The sequence below is a fragment of the Zootoca vivipara genome, chromosome 14, assembly GCF_963506605.1.
Source record: "Zootoca vivipara chromosome 14, rZooViv1.1, whole genome shotgun sequence".
NCBI classification, from domain to species: Eukaryota; Metazoa; Chordata; class Lepidosauria; order Squamata; family Lacertidae; genus Zootoca; species Zootoca vivipara.
The window spans coordinates 41234066-41258427 of record NC_083289.1 but is presented as its reverse complement, the minus strand read 5'-3'; the positions used below and the strand labels follow the sequence as shown (position 1 = coordinate 41258427).

Genomic DNA, 24362 nt, shown 5'->3' with positions numbered 1-24362 from the left:
TCACAAGAGTTGGCAGGGACCATGAAGGTCATCAAGTCCAGGGATGGCCAACTCCCAAGACACTGCTGGCAGTGATCTACCCCCTTTTTTGGGGTTCAGGTCAAAGTTGTTGAGCTTTTTTTTAGGAAGGAAAGCCCTGTTTTTTGGGGGGTGCAGGCCAACACTGTTGAACTTTTTTGAGGGGAGCCAACACTTTTGAACTTTTTTGGGGGGAGACAAAGTTGTTGAGCTTGTTTGGGGTGAGCCAGTGATCTACCAGACATCAAGTGATCTACAGGTAGATCACGACCTACCTGTTGGACATGCCTGAATTCTAGTCCAATCCTCTGCAATGAGGGAACCTTTTGCCCAAGATGGGGCTTGAACCCATGACCCTGAGATTAAGAATCTCATGCTCTACAAACCTGAGCTATCCCAGTTGCATAGTGGCAGAGCTTTGTGAGCTGGTACCCACAGATCTCATTATTTAGTGGAGGGCTGACCCACCCAACTGCTCTGAACGTCATTGTACACTTCCGCCCTAAGGGAGAACTGCACTGGCACACAAGTCACCTGACACCTTAGGGACACCTTCTAAAAAATGTCAGGGGTCCTTTAGCTGTGATCCCTGCATTGCAAAGGGTTGGACCGTTTGACCCTCAGGGTCCCTTCCAACTCTACAATTGTTGTTGTTTAGTCGTTTAGTCGTGTCCGACTCTTCGTGGCCCCATGGACCATAGCACGCCAGGCATGCCTGCGCAGTTTGGTCAAACTCATGTTCGTAGCTTCGAGAACACTGTCCAACCATCTCATCCTCTGTCGTCCCCTTCTCCTGGTGCCCTCAATCTTTCCCAGCATCAGGGTCTTTTCCAGGGAGTCTTCTCTTCTCATGAGGTGGCCAAAGTATTGGAGCCTCAGCTTCAGGATCTGTCCTTCCAGTGAGCACTTGGGGCTGATTTCCTTCAGAATGGATAGGTTTGATCTTCTTGCAGTCCATGGGACTCTCAAGGGTCTCCTCCAGCACCATAATTCACTCAGGGCTGATTTCCTTCAGAATGGATAGGTTAACTCTACAATTAAATGCTTCTAAATATGACCCCACCCATATATTCAGTATAAACAAATGCATGGGTGCTCTCTTCTGCACCGCCCATCGCCCCCATCTCAAACATGATCAGTAGCTAAATGAGACAGTGCATTCTCAGTAGCAGCACCAAGGCAATGGATTCTCTTTTGATGAAGGTTCATTATTAGTTCAAGCCATGCCTGGCTGCCCACTGGCAGGTTTCAAACTCTCATTGTTCCCACCTGTGTCTCAAAAGACATCCAGAGTCTGTGCAACTCGCACTGTCTAGAAACATGATGTCGCTAGTTCTGTTGCCCTATGGACTGGCTGGTTTTTGTCGCAACAACTGCAAATAAGCTGTGGCAGTGGCAAGTGCCATTGGATCCTTGTTAGAAGCAGTCTGGGTTTGGACCAAACACACAGATCAATTATGGGTTTTAGCTGGTTATTAACGGTCTCTTTCTCATATATGTACACACTCACATTCACTGGTGGCGCAAATGGATCCAAAACACAAAGACAGAGACAAGTTGGATAAACAAGTAGCTGTTTAGTGGCAAAGTATTTCTTACAATGGCATTACCAGTTAAGCAAGACAAAAAGTATTGTTATTATTTAAGAAAAAAAAGTTTGAGCAGGCATGAAAACACCCGGTCTGAAATACATTAATTTTGAAACACCCACATAAAATAAGGCACAATGCGTAACTGTCAGGTATTCTGCTAAGCCCCAAGCCTCTGGAAAACATGAGAAAGACCAAATTAGAAGTATATCACTTCTGAATAATTTAAAACACAACAAAAGTGCTCAACCTATTAAAAAACAAAACAAAACTCACTCATAAACCCTTTAACTACTTGTTTTTCACCTGTATCTTTGACAGGTACTAGCTCAATTATCACAATGTGTGTTGTAATATTTTTTAAAGTCTTGAATGTCTTTTTCCACATTCAAAGTATTATTAGCAGCACTGTTGAATATTACTTCCTGTTAGAAGGGTTTCATGCTCCAAGTTGAACAAGGTGTAAGACCAGCAGTACTCCCTCTCACACAAAATATCCACTGACCTACATGGGAGATAAACATGGAGGAAGAGAATGGGACCCTGTTCTATAGTGGCTGAGTTGTCCAGCACATGACAACACATTTAATGGTGGTTCAGTAATTATAATGACAACCGGAAGGAAAACTGGTCTCCAGGTCCCAGAAACAATAAACCATTCTGACAGGTAAACAATTCAATAATGTAACAGTTCTTTCAAAACTCTATATTTTTAAGTGCTACTGAAGAATGCAGTTCCAAGCACTGATCCAATTTATTCACTGTTCTTATCACTACTATCCCAGAAACCAAGACTTGAGCATTCTGACAGGCAAGGAGTCATGAAAATGTAACAATTCCTTCAAAAATCTGCATTTTTTTTAAAAAAGTGCTGCTCTTGGAAGTGTTTGGAAGCACCAGTTGAATTTATTCAGTCTTCTTATTAGCATCATCTTGGTCTAAGGCAGGAGGATTGCTGGGCAGAAACCCGCTTCCGTTAGCTATTTCTTTCTTTGACAGACTGCTGGGGGAGAGAGAAGGGGGGGGGGACAACACTTCAGATTTCTGATTTCATGGCTCACACAAATCCAAGTACCATAGGTTAGCATGCCCATTACTCAGAATTTCCAGAACAATTCTCATTATTGTCTCTCCTTAGATGTACCCACTCATCTTCAAAATGCTTTTCAATAGAGGACAATTTTGCTTTGAGAGAGGGATGACAATGCCGTTTTAGCAGTATCATTTTGAAAAGTAGTTCCAACTTTAGGTATGATTCCCTATTTGCGTGGAATGATTGACTTAGGCTTCATAAGCAGCAGCATCCTTGTCAAGAGAGATGGCTCTGCAGCAATGACCATGACAGCAGAACATACTGTATGTCCTTAATAGGGTGCCTTCCATATCTGACGAAGTGTGCATGCACACGAAAGCTCATACCAAATTAAAAACTTAGTTGGTCTTTAAGGTGCTACTGAAGGAATTTTTTATTTTGTCCTTAATAGGCTAAAGGCAAAGCACAAAGTAGAAACAGATTAATAAGGAGTACTGGGGTATATCTGACATGTAATTCAGTTCAGGAGTTCTGCTGCTTAACGTTGGTCAAACCAAAGGTTCAGATCTTGACATGGCAGCTGCATCATGTACTGCAACTGGTGACATATGTAGTTTTTTACTGTGAAATTAAAGCAGTGTATGGCCTCAGCCCAGTATACCTGAAGGAGTGTCTCCACCCCCATTGTTCAGCCCAGACACTGAGGTCCAGCGCCAAGGGCCTTCTGGCGGTTCCCTCTGTGAGAGTGAGGTTACAAGGAACCAGGCAGAGGGCCTTCTTGGTAGTGGCACCTGCCCTGTGGAACACCTTCCCATCAGATGTAAGGAAATAAACAACTATCTGACTTTTAGAAGACATCTGAAGGCAGCCTTGTTTAGGGAAGTTTTTAGTGTCTGATGTTTCATTGTGTTTTTAATATTCTGTTGGGAGCCACCCAGAGTAGCTGGGGTGGGCGGAGTATAATTTATTTATTTTTACTATTACTATTACTACCATTCTGTTCTCCTCTCTGCTGCAAGAGCAAATGCGATCCTAAACAGCTTAGCAGTAACAAAAGCAGGCTGATGGTGGCACTATAATGTAACATCTTACATAGTGCTTCTTCATTAGCTGTGTACTGAGTACAAGATTGCAATCCCATTTTTAAAAAGATACAGCATGCAACTGAAGCAAGGTAGGAGACCCATCACTCTCTCTTGCTCTTGTCCCCCAGCAGGAGGCACTGAGAGGCATACTGATAGCCCTATCCTCCATGAATTCCATCCATCCTCAGTTCCATCCAAGCTGCCAGCTGAGCTTCAGTAGCATGGAACAGCCTGCAGTGTGCTTTATGTTCATGCTCATACTGTTACGTGTGTGCGCATTAATTACACACACTTAAGAGATTTCACTTCTAGAGACCTAGGATGGAGGGGCTGAAGCCTGCAGACTAATGTCTTTGAAAAGGCACCCCAAGGGGGAAAATGCACATAATGATTTATCAGGGGTCTGTACTTGCGGCATTTCTGGAAAACAGGGACAGCTGGAGTATACGTATGATTAGAGCAAGTTGGGAATTACTATATGGAGAAAGATTATTTCAGACCATTGCTTCATGGAGTGCAGTACCGTCTATTCAAACCAGTGGTGACTGTTCTAGGTCTTTCAGAGGTGTGTCAAAGCACTGTTGCCTGAGATTGCTTAAGAGCAGGTACTTTTTTCTGAGCATCATTGTTCAACTGGAACTCTGTACATGCCTGGGAATTAAGTGTTTAGTTTGGCTCTGTTCTGAGCATGGTGCTGTTACAAGGAATCAGAGAAAGCGGTGGCAGCTGAAGTACCGTAACCTATAGCAGGGGAAGCTCCAGAGGTCCCCACCAAATAGCATGACTATAGTAACTGGTCTACAGGGGAGATTCCTCGCAACAGTGGATGTGAGGAATGATTATATGCGCAAGCTAACCACTCCCCAGTATCTCTACCATATTTAATGCCATCAGATGCCTTTAATTAGCATTAATAAGCAACAATTAATTGTGCTTGCTCATTGTATTTGAGTTCCCCCCCCCCGATGCATTCAGGTATCCACTGCTTTCTGTCTAGCTCCCTACTGCTCACTTACATGCCACGCAGGGGGTTTCTCCAGCTATTTCCAAATCATTAATCGAAACTATTTCAAATGTAGCCTGTGTAATTTATAACAATGAACCAGCTTGCTATTCTATCTTTCTGAACCAGGGCTTCAAGCTGCAAAGCCTTTTTGATTGCTGTCCGCCATTTTAGGAAAATGAACAGGGCCGTCTTTAGCAGATGTGGTATCGGGGTGCAAATATCCGCTCACCACCCCCAAATTACCACGGATGGGGAGGCGAAGCTGCACACTGCCAGCCATTGGGGGGGGGTGCGCAACTCTCCTCCATGCCGCTGCGGGAGAGCAACCCCCACAGAGGCTTGGGAGGCAAGCTGCACGCCCACCAGCCATATGTTTGACGGGGAGCAGCTGGTGGGCGTGCAGGGAAAGGGGAGGCTGCCGGCAAAGCTGCGCAGCTCCCCCATTCGCTGGGGCGCCCCTGAGAGGCCGGTGCCCTGGCACAACGAACCGCTATACCATATGGGAAAGACGGCTCTGAAAATGAACATTATGTTCACATAGATTGGCATTTGCTGTTCCTTGCCAATTTCCCCTAATAAACAAGGCAACAGTGGCATTCCTAAGGTAATTACGTCTACTGCGATAGCATCTACGGAGTACAGTTTTCTCCAGGAAAGATCCTCCAAGGGTTGCTTTCGTGAACATGCACGCCAGATACAGATTCACACACAAGCAGATCTGGTAATAGCATTACTTATATATGGGCAGGGTGCGCAATGTACAAATGACAAACGGGAAAGGTAAGACGGGGGCCATGGGAGAGCTCATTTACACTTCCTCCACGCATAATGAGTTTAACTTAAGTACCCCAGGACAGGGCCAGCCCAGTCATGAGGCAGGGTGAGGCAACCACCCACAGGAAAGTCTCTCTGAATGACTTCTAAAATAAATGCCTCCCGCCCTAACAAAATTATAATTGCTATTACAGTATTTCAGAAACACAATTCCTCGTGGTAGGGCCTGTGGACACTTACTCTGGAGTGGGCCAGTAGCTGAGCAGAGTAGTAAGAGACATGTAACAAACACTGAGCACTCCAGACACCGCCATTGATAGCATGCCCAATCCGCCAAGCACACACAGCAGGGTGAGTCCTCCCAACGAGATTACAAAACCTGCCAACAACAAAAAACAGTTTGTTCTCTCTCTTTCTTTTTTGTCTTTTTAAAGTTCAATAACAAACATGACTAATCAAAAATTTAACACTATTACAAAATCAAGACCGCAACTAACTGAAAAATATCATAAACAAAAATTCCAGTAGGTTTCTATGTGCATACAATTTCCCCATAATGCAGAGTTACAGTATTTAAATTCAGAAAGAGAAAACAAAATTCAGAAAAAGAGAAAACAAATACAGAGGGATTTTCCTTTTACAGTATTGTCAGATATCTTTTTAAGTGATAAAGCTTCATCAGTCCTTCACAAACGAGTTTCTATGTTTATTTCCTTTAGCTGATTCTCAGTTTATATGTACAGTACGTTTCTCTATTAGGGCTATCTGCCAAATCCTTTTGCGCCAAGCTGTTAAATTAACTCCTTTAAGATCCTTCTAAAAAGTGGCTGTATGGGACGCGGGTGGCGCTGTGGGTTGAACCACTGAGCCTAGGGCTTGCCGATCATGAGGTCGGTGGTTCGAATCCCCGTGACAGGGTGAGCTCCCGTTGCTCAGTCCCAGCTCCCGCCAACCTAGCAGTTCGAAAGCACGTCAAAGTGCAAGTAGATAAATAGGTACCGCTCCAAGCGGCCAATAACGCGAGATGAGCCCCGCAACCCCAGAGTCGGTCACGACCGGACCTAATGCTCAGGGGTCCCTTTACCTTTACATTTAAAAAGTGGCAGTAGTCATATGTGCAGTTACCAGTTAAGTATCCTATCAGGGGGTTATCTCTCAAGTCCATATGAAACTAAATTTTGTAGAGCAAGCTCTGGGGTCTTTATTAAGAAGATTGTTGAGTAATTTTATCCAGTTCATTGAAGGTTTGATCCCAGAACACTGATACCTCCACACATCTCCATCACATATATTTATAACTATGTTTATGGCCTTATAGGGTGGACTAATTAGATAGTTCTAGTAAACTGGGGTGACTTCTCTTTTCTTGACTGCTGGAGAGGGGCCTCTTGCCAGGTCTAAAGCAGCACCAGAGGTCCTATTTCTTGTCTACCAGGTGCACCCTTCATTCGGAAAGGAGGTGAAGGAGGTAATTTATTATCTCTGAATTGGGGGAGGGGAGTTTAAAAAGCCAGCACATGTAGCTCTACTTCTTATGTAGCACAGGTACGTTGCTGTCCTCACATATCCTTATGGGAGGGAGGTTTGCCAGTACTATGTGTACCCAGCTACAGAAGAACCTGTTTGTTCACCCAACCTGACACAGAAAATGCTACAAGCCACAATGGCTATGTTCTACCTCCACTGTTGGAGACAGTATGCCTCTGAATACCAGATTCTGTTGCATTCAGGTTAGTCTTGCAGGCTTCCTATGGGTACCCAGTTGGGTCATGGTGAGAACAGAGCGGTGGACCAGATGGCTACAAGGCCTGATCCAGCCAGGTGGTTCTTATGTTTCCATGCATTCTGTGGACCGTGAGCTGGCTGACCCTATCTTAAATACTACAGAGGAGGAAATTCATATAGAAACATTTACCTCTGAGGATAAGAATAAGCCAAGGTTCCAGAAGCATCTTGGCAATATAATTATCTTCCCCAGAGATAAGATTCTATGCGTCAGTAAGAAGATTTTAAACATGGCACAGTGTTCAAGTCAGCACTTCCAAGATATATACATTTCATGTGGGAAGGGATTTTCCAAAACACAAATCATCAGTGATATGCAGGCATGTTGAAGTATGTTTGACAGTGGAACAGAATCCCCCGGAAGGTGGTGGACTCTCTTTAATGGGAAGTTTTTAAACAAGAGGTTGGATAGCTATCTTGCCAGGGATTCTTTAGCTTTGTGACTCCTGTGTTACCAAGGGTTGGACTAGATGACTTGGGGTCCCTTCCAACTCTACAATTATATGTTTAGGGAAGTCTTTATTGTTTAATGCTGTATTGTGTTTTTAATATTCGGTTGGGAGCCGCCCAGAGTGGTTGGGCATACCCAGCCAGATCAGATGAGCGGTGTATAAATCATCATCATCATCATCTGTTATTGCCTGACAGTAGCCCCCCAGAGTTTCAGACAGGGGACATTTTCGGCCCTACCTGAAACACACTTTCTGCTGGCAAAGCATATGCTCGAATACTGAGCCATAACCAGTCCCTGGGTGGAATTCCACCAGTGTACAACATAAAAACAACAACAAAACAGAATACCTTCCATGACAATCACTCCAATGCAGGCAATTACAGTTGTGGAAACAACAAAAACCAGAAAGAACGCAACTGGAATTGCAGACGCTGCAATGAAGACCAACAGTGACAGCGCAACGAAAGGATGGTCATCTAAGTACTGGCCAATTCGAGAGTTCATAAAAGCAATAACCTGCAACATAAAGTGAAAAAGAAGAAAGATTCAAATATCTTAAGCAAATTAACAAACAAACAATTCTAGGAAGTGGTTACTTCAAGAAGAAATCACTTACTTAGCAATATTAATAGACAAATCTTCTCATACTATGAATATTACCATATTTTTCTGTGTATAAGACTAGGTTGGGTTTTTTAAAGCAAAAAATTAGGTTTAAAATTGGGGCTCATCTTATACACAGAAAGTGCTGAGGGGTGTTTTCTTAATTTGGAGTCCCCCAAAATAGGGGGCGTCTTATACATGAGGGCGTCTTATACAGTACGCGGAAAAATACGGCAGTCTGTCTAGAACAGCCTTCCCCAATCTGGTGCCCTCCCAAAATTCCCAGCTAGCTCAGTAATGCTAGATGGGGCTGATTGGAATTGTAGTCCAAAGCATGTGGAAGCCAACAAATTAAGGTAGGCTGGTGTAAAACGCTTTTCCTACATGCCTTATTTGACAGCTGAAAGCTTGACAAGTTCTATCCTGCATGCAATTGAAGGCATTCTCCTTTGATGTGCGTCAGTGCAGAAAGGTGGCTATTGTTCTCTGTTTTGTTTTTTTGTAAAAAAGCAGGTGAGTGTTGTGCAAATACGGGAGTTAAAACTAGAACTGGAGATTTAATTTGCAGGTTTCTTCTGAAGGTGAAAACAGGAAAGAGGAGTAGTTCAGAGGTCAGCGTTCTCACTCTACAGCAGCAGGTTGTTTTAATAATGCATTAAGGCTATCCTATTAAATATGACACTGGTCACCCCCAGAACCTGCATCTTGCATCAAGCACAAAGGGGCGGGGAACCCATTAAAAAGAAGGTATTATGTGGCAGATCCATTTAGGACAAGGCTCTTGACTGATTTTGTGAAGGTGAAACCGTGTTTATATAGGAGAATTGAAGTCACAATGTCTCTTAGAGCAAAGGCTAGTGGAGGCTTCTGAGCTACAGAACGCAGGCAAAAATAATGTTCTTTGACTAAAAGCTGGTGGAAAGCCCTTTCTGTTGTCTTCTGTACCATGTATACCAGGATGCCCTCCACAACAATATTCCATTCCACTTTGCCTCCACATCGTTTTTGGCTTCCTTTTCTTCAACAAATTATCAGCATCCCATGCATACTAAGCATGCTTAGTTTTCACGGGGCTGGTGCCCAACCCCACCCCATTATGATACTCTGTACTACTGGAATCCTTGGGCGGGTCGGCAAAACAGTCTCATGGGCCAAATGGTGAGACTTGGTAAGCCAAGTTTGGCCCACAAGCCAGAGGTTTCCAATCCCTGTTTTTATCAAACACTCTCAGGCCACTATACCAACTGGCTCAAAAATCACTTTTTAGAAATCTGCAGTGGAATTGTAATTGAGACAACCCCCAAAGACAAGAAAAAGTATCATAATCGAATGACAAAATTCATAACTCACATGTGGGTTGCTATGAACAGTTTCCATGACTGTGTGCCACCCTTTCTGGAGTTCTTTCATCTCTTTGGACATGATGCCGCTTTTAGGTCAAATATTGAATTGTGCTATAAATAAATCAGTGCATTTTTAAGCACCAAATCTTAAGAAAGAAAGAGAGGAAATGAATTATTATTTTTCGAATTATACTATTTTTATACCAAGTGCCTAATATTTGCTAGCAGAAACATTTTCTGATAGGCAGGTCAATGGAAACACTACAAAGGTAGTGGAACATATTGGGTTAAACTTATGTGAGCACATATTTTGAGCTTAAAGTGGAAAGTGAAGTATACCGGGTATTGTTGACTATTTGTTGTTGCTGCATTGTTTGGTGTTTCAAATAAATAGTTATACACTTAAAAAAACTTCTAACTATAAAGGTAGGTTTTAATCTGAAAATACTGTATTTAAACTAAACCTTGGAATTAGAAGAGGAGCATAAGGCTTAAATATAGCTGGTCCTCTTAATTCATAATGATTCTTTTATCTGGTAATAAATACACCTATAAACGTATACCATCCATGGAACAATTAATTTGTGATCAACAGACAGTCTTGTTTTATTTGTATGAAGGGCTGTCATGCAGGAGTTTTCAGTGTGTCATCTTCCAGATTGACCAAACAAAGTAAAAGGGAGGAGGAGAGAATGGAGAGGCACAGGAAATCCACCCTTAGCATAATAATATACAATATGTTTAATCAGAAATAAGTCTTATTTTGGCACCAGCCATACTTCTGGCTCCAGCACTGAAAAGATCATTTTCTTTGTAACTCTAAACAGACACCTGAAGAAGAGCCTGAACGAAAGATCTTGTTTATTACATATACAGTGGTACCTCGGTTTAAGAACAGCCTTGTTTACGAACTATTCAGTATACAAACTCTGCAAAAACGGAAGTAGTGTTCAGCTTAGCGATCTTTACCTTGGTGTAAGAACGGAAGCCAAACGGTGGAAGGGCACCAGCGGCAGGAGGCCTCATTAGGGAAAGCACGCCTTGGTTTAAGAACGGCTTTGGTTTAAAAACGGACTTCCAGAACAGATTAAGTCCATAAACCGAGGTACCACTGTATTTAAATGCAACTTAACACTAAGGCAGTTTACAAAACACAATATGCATATATAACAAACAAATGGAACTGAAGAAGTACCATACAACACAGTTTTCAAAAATAACATCCCCCAAAGTGAAACTATAGTAGCAGTTTTCAAAACAACTTAAACTATTTCTCTTCAGCCTCTTTCTTGCCAAAGCACATCCTGACTCAGCCTGCATATACACACGATACATGTAAAGCACATTTAAAGCATATTACACTTTGCTGAAATCTAGTCCATCTGTTGTGTCCACTCACTCTGCAATAAGCCTCTCCCTTCGCTGATTCACAAACCAAGGCAGTATTTGTTTTGCTGGCTAGTAATACAGTATAGTAAAATTTTTTAAAAATAAAAATAAAATAAACGCAGCCATACTTTTCTGATAAAAGCCATCACAGGTTAGAGTAGGCCTATCCTGTGCAGTGGGGGAGAGCAGGCTGCACAACTACACAAATCTCTGGTGACGCATTCACCTAAATCCCTAGTCTTCAACAGGTGGGTGGGGACCCACGAGTGGATCGCGGCCTGATCCAAGGTGGGTCGCAAGCAGGAGCACTTCCACCATGCTCACATATGGCAAAAAATTACCAAATGGGTCTCCGTGGCCAAATGCATGTTCGGGTTAAAGGAGGTGGGATGGGGTGGGGGGGGTGTCCTGGGTCTGAAAAGGTCGAAGACTAGGAACCTAAAAATGTGGTGACAAAGGCGCACACAGAGATTTAAGCCGAGGAAGGTTAAGAGCCGACACCTGAAAAGTGAAACGACCTGAAATGTTTAAAAGGCACCTCCCAAAGAGCAACAAAACCGGGGCTCAACAGGGGCGGGCGAGATAGGACAAGTTGCAGCATCCCGTTCCCATCCGATGGCCAGAGTGAAATATGGGGGGGGGGGGGGAGAGAGAGAGAGAGAGAGAGAGAGAGAGAGAGAGAGAGAGAGAGAGAGAGAGAGAGAGAGAGAGAGAGAGAGAGAGAGAGAGAGAGAGAGAGAGAGAGAGAGAGAGAGAGAGAGAGAGAGAGAGAGAGAGAGACTACGCTGCCCTGCTGAATCTCCGCCTGTTCGCTTTCCCACGGAGCACGGAGTTGGGTGGGTGCGGTATTCGGGAGAGCTGCCCGTTTGAATCCTGCTCCAAGGCCATGAAGTCACGAGAGCCCCTTGTCTGCCACCCCACTCTAGAACTGACCCGAGAGGGTGGGAGTTAGGAGAAGGCCTCGCTTTCTTTCCTCCACCGAGGCTGAGGCGGCCCTGCGACTTCCCTTCCCGGACCTCCTACCTCAAGCCCCGGCTCGAGCGCCGCAGCGGCCTGCCCGCCTCATTCTCTCTCCCGCCGGCGTCGCTCCCTGAGGAGGCCGGGCCCGCCTCTCCCGTCAGGGCCTACAAAGCAGCAGCGGCAGCAGCAGCGCCCGGCGAAGGGAAGCGGGCGGTCCTCGTGCCCGCCTCGCCGCCTCAAGCCTGGCTCGTCTCTCTGCGGGGCCGAGCGGGCGCCAAGCTTCCCTCTCTCGTCCTCATCCACAGGCGCTTTCTTTCCGCCGCCTCGAGGCAACCGATAAAATACACAACTCACACACACACCCAGTCGATATTCTAGCAAGGTGCTTTTCTGTGAGAGGGGGGGGGAGTGTATACAGAGGGAGGGGTATGCGTAACCTTTTTTTTTTCTTTATAAACGTGCGCGCGCGAAGAATGGTAAATTTATTTTTAATGGCAGTTTGTAGTAAGGCCACAGGGCAGGGCACGGTTAATATACAGTACAGGACTTTTTGAAAGCCAACGGAAGCTGGTGAAACGCCTCACGCGTTTAAAGGAAATTATTTAGCAAAGGAGGATTCCGTCGTTAAGTCCCCGCCTAAAACATGAATCTCTGGCAAGCAACCCGATTCGTAAGAGACCAGTGTGCACGTGTGCATATAGATAGAATCTTCCACAAGTACGGTATATCTGTATACATATTTGAACATTTTGCATGCCCCTACAATCGGCTGTAAGCGGTTTGCAAAGGTACAGAGAACAAAAATCAAAAAGGCAAAATTTGACTTCAGTTAAAGTGTGGGGATAAAAAGAAAAAGGATTCAGTAGGCTTTGGAAGTGCGTGTGTATACCAGTCAGTATATGTGTGTACGCACATGTGTATACATGCATACCCTTTATATACACATAAATTGTAATAGAATGTGCACATTAGGTTGGCCGCTTACATGTTGTGCCCAAAGATGAAGTGCATCAACAAAAATGGAATAGATTTGCAAAAAAAATGGATATTCTAATTTATATGTATATCATAATAACGAAAATTTAAATAGAAATGCAACACATTTCACCCTAATGGAGAAGGCTGTGCCCAGGTGAGTCTGCTCAGGTGTGGCTGCTTAGTCTCTTGTCGGGGTGCTAGCTTTTGACCATGGGCAACGTCAAGGGACCCCAGCCTCTACTTAGGGCTTTAAAATATTTAAACCAGATTTGGGCTCAGTTTTGACCTTCAAATAGAGGGCACCTTCAAATCAGACTGTCCTTTAAATAGAGGACAAACCAGCTAAAAGCATTTAGAAGCAATCACAGTTATGACTTCCATGGTTGTCATGGTCAATATCTCTCAGCCATCAAATGTCTGGGCAAACAGGAATGTTGATTAATTTTTTCCTGAAAACCAGCAATGAGGAAAACAGGCATACCTCACCAAGGAGGGAATCACAGCCAATAAAGCCCTGTCATCCGTCAATGCCAACTGGGCACCAGACAGAGGTGGAGGCACTGACAACCTCCCCTGCCAATTAATTGTAGGACCCAAGGTGACTGATAATTGGTGGAGTCACTTCTTTCAGGTACTTGGGTCAAAAGCCATTTAGGGCTAGTTGTATAAGCTAGGACTGCTGACACCTTGAATTGGGCTTGGTAGCACAGTGCCAGCCAATGCAGAACTATCAGGACGTGACAGACACATGGTTGCATCAGGCTGTCCTACTTATCGGCCAAGCAGCAGTCTTCTGCATTAGCAGAATTTGCACAACTAAATATTTCCCCATCCTGATGTATTAAGATTCCCTGCCATCCCGTTGACTCAACTCTCCTCTCAGCTCTGCATTGAGTTAATCTCCATCCTACCACATCAATGGGGCTTTCAGTTGAAACTGTCCTTCACAAACAGCAGCTTAAAGAGATCAGGACTAGAAAAAGCTGCTATTCCAGCCAACTGGGTAGATGGGGGGGGGGGGTGAGCTGGAACGGAAGGGAAGGGAGAGAGGAGTCATTCTACGTTGCCTAGTGACAATAATGCTGTCACCTTGGCTACCCAGACTGAGAAGTGAGAGTGTTATAGAAGTTCTTTTTGAGGTGCAAGCAGCCACCAGGCACAGAGGCAGGTAACTAGGGCAGCAACAGGTAGAAGTATACCCACTCCCCATTCCCTGATCCCTTAATGTGCACTCAGTAAGGGTATTGGGAAGGGCAGAACAGGCCAGGGTCCACTTTGCTTTCTCATAATCACTCTGGGATTGCATGAATGTCCAGTTCCCTTCTCTAAAAGTGTGTGAACTTGCCCTGTTTCCAACTATTCCACAAAAGGTGCGGGGAGGGGAAGTTGGGATCAGATTTGATAGGAGGATTAAAACACTCAGCAGGAAGGAGAAGTGGCAAGAAGTTGGAAAAAGAAAAGGAGCTTGGAGAGAAAGTGAGCAAGTTTTTATTATTATTAAAAAAAAATAACAAGCCAAGAGCAGGGATGACAAAATGGCATAGAGTGAGAAGTACAGATCAGGTGGACATTCAAGTTCTGGCAGTGTTAAAAAGTCACAAGTAAAAATTTTGAGCAGGGGAGGACTGAAGGACTCTCTGGAACTTCTGCCAAGAAAAATCAGCACCAGGATAAATCATTACTAGGATAGAAGGCATAGATTTGGCAAGCTTAGATAGAACAAAGATGGAAGACTCCTTTATTTCCAGCTGGTGGATTGAAAGGATGTTGGGAAATATACTTAGAATAACAGCCCCATAGGAATTTGAATTGAATATGGATCCTGAAACAATTCCCTAATCTCTGTGTTTCTAGGTGCTTAGAGCAAAGTGTTAGCTAAGAATTTATTGTAGGAAAGATACACATCTCACAAGTACTTTTGAAGCAATCCAAAAGCAGCTGGAGCCAAATACACATTCAAAATGAATCCAAGAGAAGATGCCAAGATTACAAAGGTGAGTGTATGTGATTTGACTGTGTTTGGACCTTGGGATGAAGACAGTAAGCTGAAAGGGATTTGAAAATCTTGTGTGAAGGCCCTCCTTTTCTGGTTAGGGGTACTTAATTATTCTTGCTACTGAATTTGGATTTCAGATGCTTTGTGGGATTAAATATTGGTGAGAGTTCCCTCCTTTTGTGAATTATGCTGCTGTCAGGTATAATAAGCTGGAAAGTATTAGTTTAGGGAATAGGCTTATCCAGTGTACATGTCTGGAAGAAAGAGCAGCTTCAAAAGGATTAGTTTTTCGTAGCATCTGTGTCTGCATATTGATTAGCTCCTGCTTAAACACTTTGGCTTGCCTAGTTTTTAAATGAAAGCATGGGACTGAAGCAAGAGGAACTAAGAGTTGGGTACCAGAGCTTGGTAAAAGACCTTTCTCTGCCTGAGACCCTGGAATGCTGCTGCCAATCCTAGAATCTCAGAGGTGGAAGGAACCTCAGTGGCCATCTAGCCCAACCACTGCTGATGGAGGTAGCCACCCAGACTCTACCTAATGAAGGAGAGTCCACCCCTTGCTAGGCAGTGTACTCCACTTCTGGGCAGGTTGGATACCGTCAAGAAGTTCTTCCTAAGGGTAGACGGTACTGGGCAAAATAGAAGACCGTTTTCCATGTGCATATGGATTGCACTGTTTTAGATTTCCAGTGGGATCTCAGATGATCATATGCACATCCTTAATAACAGTAATAATAGCCCTCCCCACTGGAAACTAGCACATCAGGGCATGGACCCAAGGAATGGTCTGAATGGACGTGATGTTGCTGCCTTCTTGGATTTCAGACTATCCATTCATATGGTTTCTCAGCTGGCTTTATATTTTTGGGTTGCTTTTTAGTGTTTTTAATCATTGTGATGTTGGTGCTGTAAACTGAACTGGTAGCACAACTGGTGTAGAGTGGTTTAGAAATTGAATGAATGAATTTCTTAAATGTAACCTGCCTTGAGTTCCATGATGGATGAAAGATGGAATATATAAATCACAATGGTTTCTTGTTGTAGCCTTTCCCAACCTCCAGATGCTTGAAACTATGATCAGCTGCAGCCAGCATGGTCGTTGGACTGATGGGAACTGTAGTCCCCAAATAATAATAATAATAATAATAATAATACGGTAATAATAATAAATACTTTATTATTTATTCCCCGCCCATCTGGCTGGGTTTCCCCTAGGGTTGCCAGACTCAATAGAGGACAGGACTTCTGTGCCTTTAATTGCCCTGCTCTCTTTTGAGTCTGGAAACCTTAAAGAGAAACCAGCAGACCCTTTGCTTGGAAATTAAACAAAGGGTCTGCTGGTTTCTCTTTAAGGTTTCCAGACTCAAAAGAGAGCAGGGCAATTAAAGGCACAGAAGTCTTGTCCTCTATTGAGTCTGGCAACCCTAGTTTCCCCAGCCACTCTGGGTGGCTTCCAACAAAATATTAAAATACAATAGTCCTTTAGATATTAAAAGCTTCCCTAAACAGGGCTCCCTTAATATTGAACTTGTGATGACTCAGTGAATTTGATGGGCAGTAGAATCACAGAGCACATAATTAATTTGTGGATAATTAACATCCCCAGGATGTGTGGATGGCTGCTGATTAGATGGATTTAAAATGGGATTAGACAAGTTTATGGAGAACTCAGTGGGTGTAATAATTAAACGGAACCTCTATATTCTGAGGAAGCTTCATCAGAGGCAGCGTATCTTGAAATGTCACTTGCTACAGAAAAACAGCTAGGGAAGGCAGTTGCATTCATGCCCTGCTTGTGAGCTTCCAGGAAGATGGACCTTTGGTCTGATCCCTCAGGAGTCCCCCCAATGCAAAGAGCTTCTTTTTTTAAAAAAAAATGTGTGAATAAACATTCAATCATAAGAGCCCTCTTCTGCACTCTGAAGTGATAGAGCTGGGATGGTTGTTTATAACCTTGGTAAGAATTTTACCTGAGTGTGTGTAAAGAAGAAGACAATCGTACACAGAGTTTTTTTAGAATACCAATTAGTTATTTATTTATTTTTTGTCAAAATATATCTTCACAGGAAAAAGAAGATATAGAAAAAAGAATGGGCCTGAGGGTATGTAATAAAGCAAAGTACCGTATTTTTCGCTCCATAAGATGCACCTGACCATAAGACACACCTAGTTTTTAGAGGAGGAAAACAAGAAAAAAAATTCTTTCTAGTGAGAGCTGCGCAGAGTGTGTAAGTGGCTCTCCCTTTGCTGGCTTTACAGTGAGCTGGGAGGAGGGGTGGAAGGGGCTTCCGTCCATCCCTCCTCTCGCTTCACTGTGAAGCATGCAGACCTTGAGGACAGCCTCAAGGTCCGCATCCTGCCATGCATTCTACGGAGGGCTGCCAGTGCAGAAGTTGGCAGCCAAATTGCTCACCAGGGCAAGACAAGGATCCTGGCTCGACAGCACCAGCTGGGCCCAATTCCAATGGCTGCTTTTAATGGAGAAAGCCTTCAACGGCTTAGAAGAAAGAAGGAAGGAAGGGCTGAGAGAGAGATAGAGACAGGAAGGAAGGAAGGAAGGAAGGAAGGGGTGAAGGAGGGAGAGAGAGAGGGAGGGAGGGAGAGAGGGAAGGAAGGAGGGAGGGAGGGAGGGAGGGAAGAGAGAAGGAAGGAAGGGGTGGGGGAGAGAGAAGAAAAGGAAGGAAGGAAGAAAAGGAAGGAAGGGGTGAGAAAGAGGGCGGAGGGAAGGAAGGAAAGAAAGAAAGAAAGAAAGAAAGAAAGAAGGGATGAGAGAGAGAGAAGGAAGGAAGGGGTGAAAGAGAGTAAAAGAAGGAGGGAAAAGGAAGGAAGGATGGATGGAAGGAGTGAGAGAAAGAAAGAAAGAAAGAAAGAAAGAAAAAGAAAGAAAGAAAGAAAGAAAGAAAGAAAGAGAGGGGGAAGGAAGGAAGGAAGGGTGGCTGGATGGATGGATGGAAGGATGGATGGAAGCTGGGAGGAGGGGCAGAAGGGGCTCCCGTCTGCCCTTCCTCCTGGCTCGCCGCAAAGCAAGCAGAGTGAGAGCCACCCAAATGCTGCACGCAGCTCTCGCTTAAGGTGTTTTTCCTCTTGACTGCACAGGCCTCTATTGGGGAGATCCATTGGGAAATTTTGGGTTCAAGCAGGCTTCTGTATTTCTCCCATACAACAAACAATGACTTCCTGACAATATGATTTGTAAAGCCTCTATGAATTTTCGCTTTCCCATACGCCAAATATGCATGCCAACCCCACCGGTTGTCAAAACCCTCCAAATCCAGTAAGTCCGGGTCCTGCAATGTACCATTCTTTCAACCAGGTGAAGCAGGCCGCCTCATAATATAGTTTCAGATCGGGGATTTCACAGGTATTTTGATACTGATGTGTCAACTCCTAGGCAGCAGTGCAAAAAAAGGCTTATGCCTGCATCTGGATAGTGGAGACTGGTCCATTAGGGCAAATGGGGCATTGCCCTGTCAACCTCCATCTGCCCTCAACTAGCTTCCACCTGCCTGCCTTTTTTCTTTCAATCACTCCAGAAGGTGGCTCTGACTGTCAGCCTCCTTGCCCTTAGTCTCAGTGTTGCTCTTGTAGAATTCAGAAGGGAGGAGAATAGAGTCAAAACCAGAATTAGTTGGCTCTATCTATCATTGGCTGTAGCTCAGCCAGCCTCCTACATTTGACCTCTATGACTTCTGCTCTACCAACTCCAATGGCCACCAACCTCCACTTATTTCAGTCAAGGAAATTGCCAGCTAGCACAACTGCTATTTTCCTTCTCCACCCCATTCCATTTTCAAAAGAGCAGTCCTGATTGTTGGCTCTCCCCTCTGTAGTCTCAGCATTGCCCCCTGTAGAACTCAGGAAGGAGGAGAATGGAGGGCAAAACTAGAATTTGTTGGCTCTGTCATTGGGTCTTGCTGAGCCTATCATTAGCCTACTTACTGTTGGCTTCCCTGCCTTCTGCTTTATCAATCCCAATGGTCCCCATCCACCACTGTACCTAGATGGGTTTTGTATATCTGTCTAGTCCTATAGGCTTTCTTAACACATTACTTTTTTCCTTTTTAATGACTCCTAGGAACAGAATGATTCCATCTATAATATGAGCCATGCCAAACAAATACCAGAGTTGCCACCTTTGCCAGGTTTGGCTGCAGAAGACCCCTCTGAACTGTATCAGGTATGTATAAGCATCTTATACTGCCCACTGGGTTAAAGGCATAGCTTATGGGAGATGATTGGTAATCTGGGAAGGCAGGTTCTTTGTGTTACGAGTCAGGGTTCCAGATCCTACAGAAGAAATATTCTTAATAAAGCATGGTTTCGTTGTTCTTCATAAAGCATGACTACAAGTGATTTGTTCCAAATGAAATGTGCTTTATGAGGATGTGCATCAAACAGTTGCATTTCTCAGAAACAACAGAATAGTTCTGCATTGTGAATAACGTACGTACATGGATTCAAACAGTTGTGGTGGGAGCGCACTGGAGCCAAAGTAACATCAACCCAGATAGCAGATGAACTACTGGGACTAGGAATGCTTCTTCTAATAAGCATGGCTGAGTCATAATATAGAGAGAAGGGAAGAAGTTTCTTTTGGATGCCTCTTTGCAATGCTTTTGTGTGTGGGATAAGTCTGGGCAAGCATAGAAAAGCCATTCCACAGTGGGGCATTGTGATTTTTCTGGCTGCTCTCTGACCTGTTACAAACTGACCTGTTATAATAACTGATGTGTATTTGTAGAATCCACTGGCCTAATAATGTGTGAGCTGTACCCAATCAGTCTGTTAGCAGTCTGTTAGCAGCATTTGTTACATGCAGTATAGGGTGCAGAGGAGCTTGGGCAAAATGCATACAGTGGGCCCCCTCCTTCCCACTCTCAACATTGCCCATTCACTGGTCTGTGATACTGGAAGTGTCCAATGGAAGCTAGTCCTGTAGGGCAGATGAGGCACTGCCCCACCAAGCTCAATATGTTCTCACCCAGCCCCCACCTGCAAACACTGGATTTAAGACAGTACAGGCGGTTCCCTCCACAGGGTGCTGAGCCAAGGGGGTGCAAAATAACAAAAACAACAACATATATATATATATATATATATATATATATATATATATATATATATATATATGGTTACGTACTGAGAATATCTGAAAAAGAACTGTACCAAAAGGAATTATTGTGAAAATAAGAAATATTTGGGGGTGTTAAGTATAATTGTTTAACTGTACATTGAAATGGAAAATAACTCTATATATGTCTGTATGTGTACTACTAAAAACATAGCATGGTTTGGAAAGTTCAATTGAGCTAAAACAAAAGCTCTCAGAGACATACCCTCCAACTCCCGGATTGAAAACGGCGGCGCAGTGTAGATGCCTAGTCCAGACATGCGTAGAAGCGACTTCTGGTGCCAGCGCTGCCCGATTTTCGGTGCCCAGACATGGGCAGAGTGACTTCCGGTGCCGGGCTGCCCGTGTCTGCATGTCTGGGCACCAGAAATCGTTTCTGCGCATGTCCAGACATGTGCAGACAGCCGGGAGCCAGGACATGGCCCCCGGCAAGAGCTTTGTGGGATATTTACGGGATATAATCAATTCGGGATAACAGCGGGAAACGGTAACAAAATACGGGGGTTTCCCATGAAAAACGGGAGACTTGGCAGCTATGCTCAGAGAGTTTAACAGATGCTGATTAACTGAGAATGTATCTCTGCTAGCTCCCACAAGGTGTTTAAGTTAGAACACATGAGATATTCAATAACAAATGTCCATTTTGGGTGTGTGAGTTAGGTGTTTATTCTTAGGCACTAGAGAAGAAAGGATGTGCAAATGGTTCTCTCTAGGAACACAGCCTCGAGTTAATGGAGACTGTGTTGGAGAGACAGAGCTTTGATTTCAGCTCTGAATGAAGTTATTTCATATTTCTAAGATGTTCTACCTGTGAGGTATCAGCACATGACATTATGTGATTATCTGGATGTAACATTATTTGTTTCATGTTTGTTTTGAAGCAATTTCTGTTAGTAAAGCTTTTGAACCATATTTTTGGACTGGACAATTTTTATTTCATTTTTTATTCATTCTGTTGCTTCTGAATGTGCAATATTAATAACCACAATAGGGGGCAGCAAATTTTGTCCTCGCTCAGGTTGCCATATTACCTAAGTCCGTCCCTGTACCTGCCTACCTTTTTATTTACAACTAGTCCAGCGAGTAGCACTGATTGTCAGTCTCATTGTCTCAGTGGTGCTCTTGTACAATTCAGTAGGGAAGATAACAGGGGCAAAATCAGAAATAGTTGGCTTCAGCTACCATTGACTCTAGCTCAATCAGTCATTTGTTTTTTGTTTTGTTTTTTTAATTAAAGTTTTTTAATCACAAGATTCACAACAAATGCATCGGGAAAAAGAAAGATAAAATAAAGATAAAACTTACATTCATTGTACATTACATTATTTCTTATATACCTTTCATGCTTAATCTTAATGTACAATAGCTAATTAAGCTATTAAGCTAATTTATTCTTGATAGATTGGTAGAAAAAGAAAAGAATAGATGTTAGAAATTTAAGAAATCATAAAGTATAAAGAAAGGAAAAAGAAAATAATTTAGAACAGACAAGTAAGAGGTATAGAAAAAAGAAAGAAAAATGATTAACAGCAAGATTCTTTATATCCTAAAACACTTCTACCGCTTTTGGCACAGTAGTTTTGTATTTTACTGTTTCTTTATTCTGTCTCATAATAATATATTATCTTGTATCCATAGAAATTAATCTAAAAAAAAATTCTCTTGTGTTTCTTGTCCTGCAGGGTTAGTCCAAACATAGCCATGTTTTATTTCCCAAGCCTGTTTTCTTTAAGTAGTCATTTTAAGTATTCCCATTGTTTCTTAGTCTTGTCTCTCAATTAGCCATTTGATATGGTGCCCCCTACTGTTGGCCTTCCTGACTTCTGCCCTACCCAGTCCCAACGGGCACCAGCCTCCACTGTCATTACATTATATCAGTTAAAGAAATTGCCGGCTAGCGTAACAGAATATAAACTGTTATTTTTCCTCCTCATCCCACTCCATTTCAGATGATTCAAAATAGCAGCTTTTACCCTACTCTGATGCAAAGAGCATCCTGGACTTTGGCAGCTCCCTTTAAAGAGCAGCGTCATTTCCGGAGCCCCAGCAACTCCATTGCCAATAATTACACCCTCACTGCACAGAACTTGAAGATGAAAGATCTGCGTAAGATAGTTTCACCTATAAAGGCAAGAAAGCCAAGAAAGCCAACTGGGACCACAAGATTTTCTCCACGTATCCTATGTGTTTGAAAACAGGCTTGTGTCTCTAGTCAAATGCTTGTTTATCTTCCCGTCTTTTTGTCTGGCAAGACTGCTCTGTATGTGTTGCCCAACCTTTGTTTTCCCCTCAAGCTTACAACTACAGTGGTGCCTCGCTAGACGAAATTAATTCGTTCCACGGGTCTTTTCTTATAGCGTAAAATTCGTCTAGCGAATCCCATAGGAATGCACTGAAATTTTTTAAAACTTTTTTTTGCCCATAGGAACGCATTAATTGAATTTCAATGCATTCCTATGAGAAACCGCGATTCACTAGACGAATTTTTCGTAAAAACGCATTCGTCTAGCGAGGCAACCTTCGCTCGAAAAATCCTTTCGTTAAGCGGAAATTTCGTTAAGCAGGGCATTCGTTAAGCGAGGCACCACTGTATTATTATTATTTATTAAATTTATATATCACCCTTCATTTGAAGATCCCAGAGCAGTTCACAACTGAAAAATATAAAATGAAAATCCAACATACATACAAGTGAAACTCGGAAAATTAGAATATCATCAAAAAGTGCATTTATTTCAGTAATGCAACTTAAAAGGTGAAACCAATATATGAGATAGATGCATGACATGCAAAGCAAGATATGTCAAGCCTTTATTTGTTGTAATTGTAATTATTTGTCGTTAGGCAGGTCAATTATAAATGGAATGTAATTAATGAAATGTAATAGCGATGCTTATTTTTGTATTATTGTAACTATTTGATTTATTACTGTGGAATTTCCAAAAGAAAGTATTTGTAAAAATTAAAAGAAAAATAAATAATAATAAGTTGCATTAATGAAATAAATGCACTTTTCGACGATATTCCAATTTTCTGAATTTCACCTGTATAAAAATTGATAACCTCCCTCCCACAACACATTTAAAAAGCCATAGAGTGATAATCAGCTGAACACCTGGTTGAAGAGAAACATTTTCGCCTGGTGCCTAATGATATGTAATGAGGGCGCCAGGCAAGCTTCTCTGTGAAGAGCATTCCACAAAGCCTGCCAAAGGCTGCCTTCGCACCATATACTGTATATTCCCTCCTCAAAGAATTCTGGGAACTGTAGTTTACCCCTCACAGAGCTACTGTTCCCAGGACCCTTAAGCTACTGTTCCCAGGATTATTTGGGGTGGAGAATGTGCTTTAAATACACTTTAAATGTATGGTGTGTATGCAGCAAAACTCTTCCGCAGTAGATGACACCACCACTCCTGCTTTGAAAAAAATATGGCCACTAGGCACTGCACTGCTGGTGCTAGCAGTGCTTTGCACACCCAGCTATTGGTGGTGCCATCAGGGAGAAGTCTATGTCTGAGCATTCCCTTTAGCAAAGTGCTCCAATGTGTTTGGGGAACACTGGTGCACTCAGATCCTTCTTACCGGCTTCCCATAAGCATCTGGTTGGCCACTGTGAGAACATGCTGGACTTGATGGGCCATTGGCCTGATCCAGTGTGGCTGCTCTTATGTTTTCCATGCCCCTTCCCATCTTGCTGAGCCTTCGGCTGCGGGGTTTTCTTGGCTTCAGTAGCCAAGCATCTATTGAGTAAGCAATTTAAGTTTTCCAAAGTGCCCCAATCATTCTGGGAAATTTAAAATTGCAGCTCAAACTTTTGAGTCAGGGAGCCCAGGCTGTTTTATGCCCTATTACCATCCAGGCAGAGGGACACGGGTGGCACTGTGGGTTAAACCACTGTGCCTAGGGCTTGCCGATCAGAAGGTCGGCGGTTCGAATCCCCGCGACAGGGTGCGCTCCCATTGCTCGGTCCCAGCTCCTGCCAACCTAGCAGTTTGAAAGCACGTGAAAGTGCAAGTAGATAAATAGGTACCGCTCCGGCGGAAAGGTAAACAGTGTTTCCGTGTGGTGCTCTGGTTCACCAGAAGCAGCTTAGTCATGCTGGCCACATGACCCGGCTCCCTCGGCCAGTAAAGCGAGATGAGCGTCGCAACCCCAGAGTCCTAATGGTCAGGGCTCCCTTTACCTTTACCATCCAGGCAGGTGTCCAAGGGTGCC

General features: G+C 43.4%; 2 protein-coding genes across 6 annotated transcripts in view; one reads left to right on the top strand and one right to left on the bottom strand.

The window, feature by feature from the left end:
• Positions 1 to 1666: 1666 nt before the first annotated feature.
• LDAF1 (lipid droplet assembly factor 1) lies at positions 1667 to 12395 on the bottom strand. Of its 3 annotated transcripts, none has more exons than XM_035131529.2 (5): positions 12103 to 12395; positions 9698 to 9836; positions 8092 to 8260; positions 5746 to 5884; positions 1667 to 2607 (listed from the first exon to the last, which is right to left on the bottom strand). In XM_035131529.2, exons 2-5 carry the CDS (start codon positions 9767 to 9769, stop codon positions 2514 to 2516), a joined length of 474 nt encoding a protein of 157 aa, XP_034987420.1. In that variant the 5' UTR covers positions 9770 to 9836; positions 12103 to 12395; the 3' UTR covers positions 1667 to 2513. The 3 variants fall into 3 exon arrangements, with proteins under 3 accessions (XP_034987420.1, XP_034987418.1, XP_034987417.1); XM_035131527.2 differs by having other exon boundaries at positions 1667 to 2610; positions 12013 to 12389; XM_035131526.2 differs by having other exon boundaries at positions 1667 to 2610; positions 12103 to 12389.
• Positions 12396 to 14096: 1701 nt separating this feature from the next.
• Positions 14097 to 24362, top strand: part of DNAH3 (dynein axonemal heavy chain 3) — a 94937-nt gene continuing 84671 nt past the window's right edge. Inside the window, exons 1-5 of one of the 3 annotated variants that reach the window (XM_060282550.1) lie at positions 14097 to 14204; positions 14872 to 15011; positions 17080 to 17115; positions 19089 to 19190; positions 22094 to 22319. In XM_060282550.1, coding sequence (XP_060138533.1) covers positions 14979 to 15011; positions 17080 to 17115; positions 19089 to 19190; positions 22094 to 22319 — 397 coding nt within the window. In that variant the 5' untranslated portion in view covers positions 14097 to 14204; positions 14872 to 14978. Of the gene's footprint in view, positions 15012 to 17079; positions 17116 to 19088; positions 19191 to 22093; positions 22320 to 24362 lie in introns of all 3 variants that reach the window. The other 2 variants (XM_035131636.2, XM_060282551.1) reach the window with 2 other exon arrangements.

What these genes read in the sequence shown, in the direction of transcription:
- LDAF1 (XM_035131527.2), bottom strand. Translation starts at nt 9,769, where the DNA reads ATGTCCAAAGAGATGAAAGAACTCCAGAAAGGGTGGCACACAGTCATG. An exon ending in CTGTTCATAGCAACCCACAT is followed by an intron (nt 8,261 to 9,697) that starts GTGAGTTATGAA and finishes TTTATGTTGCAG; the next exon opens with GTTATTGCTTTTATGAACTC. An exon ending in TGGAGTGATTGTCATGGAAG is followed by an intron (nt 5,885 to 8,091) that starts GTATTCTGTTTT and finishes TGTTGTTGGCAG; the next exon opens with GTTTTGTAATCTCGTTGGGA.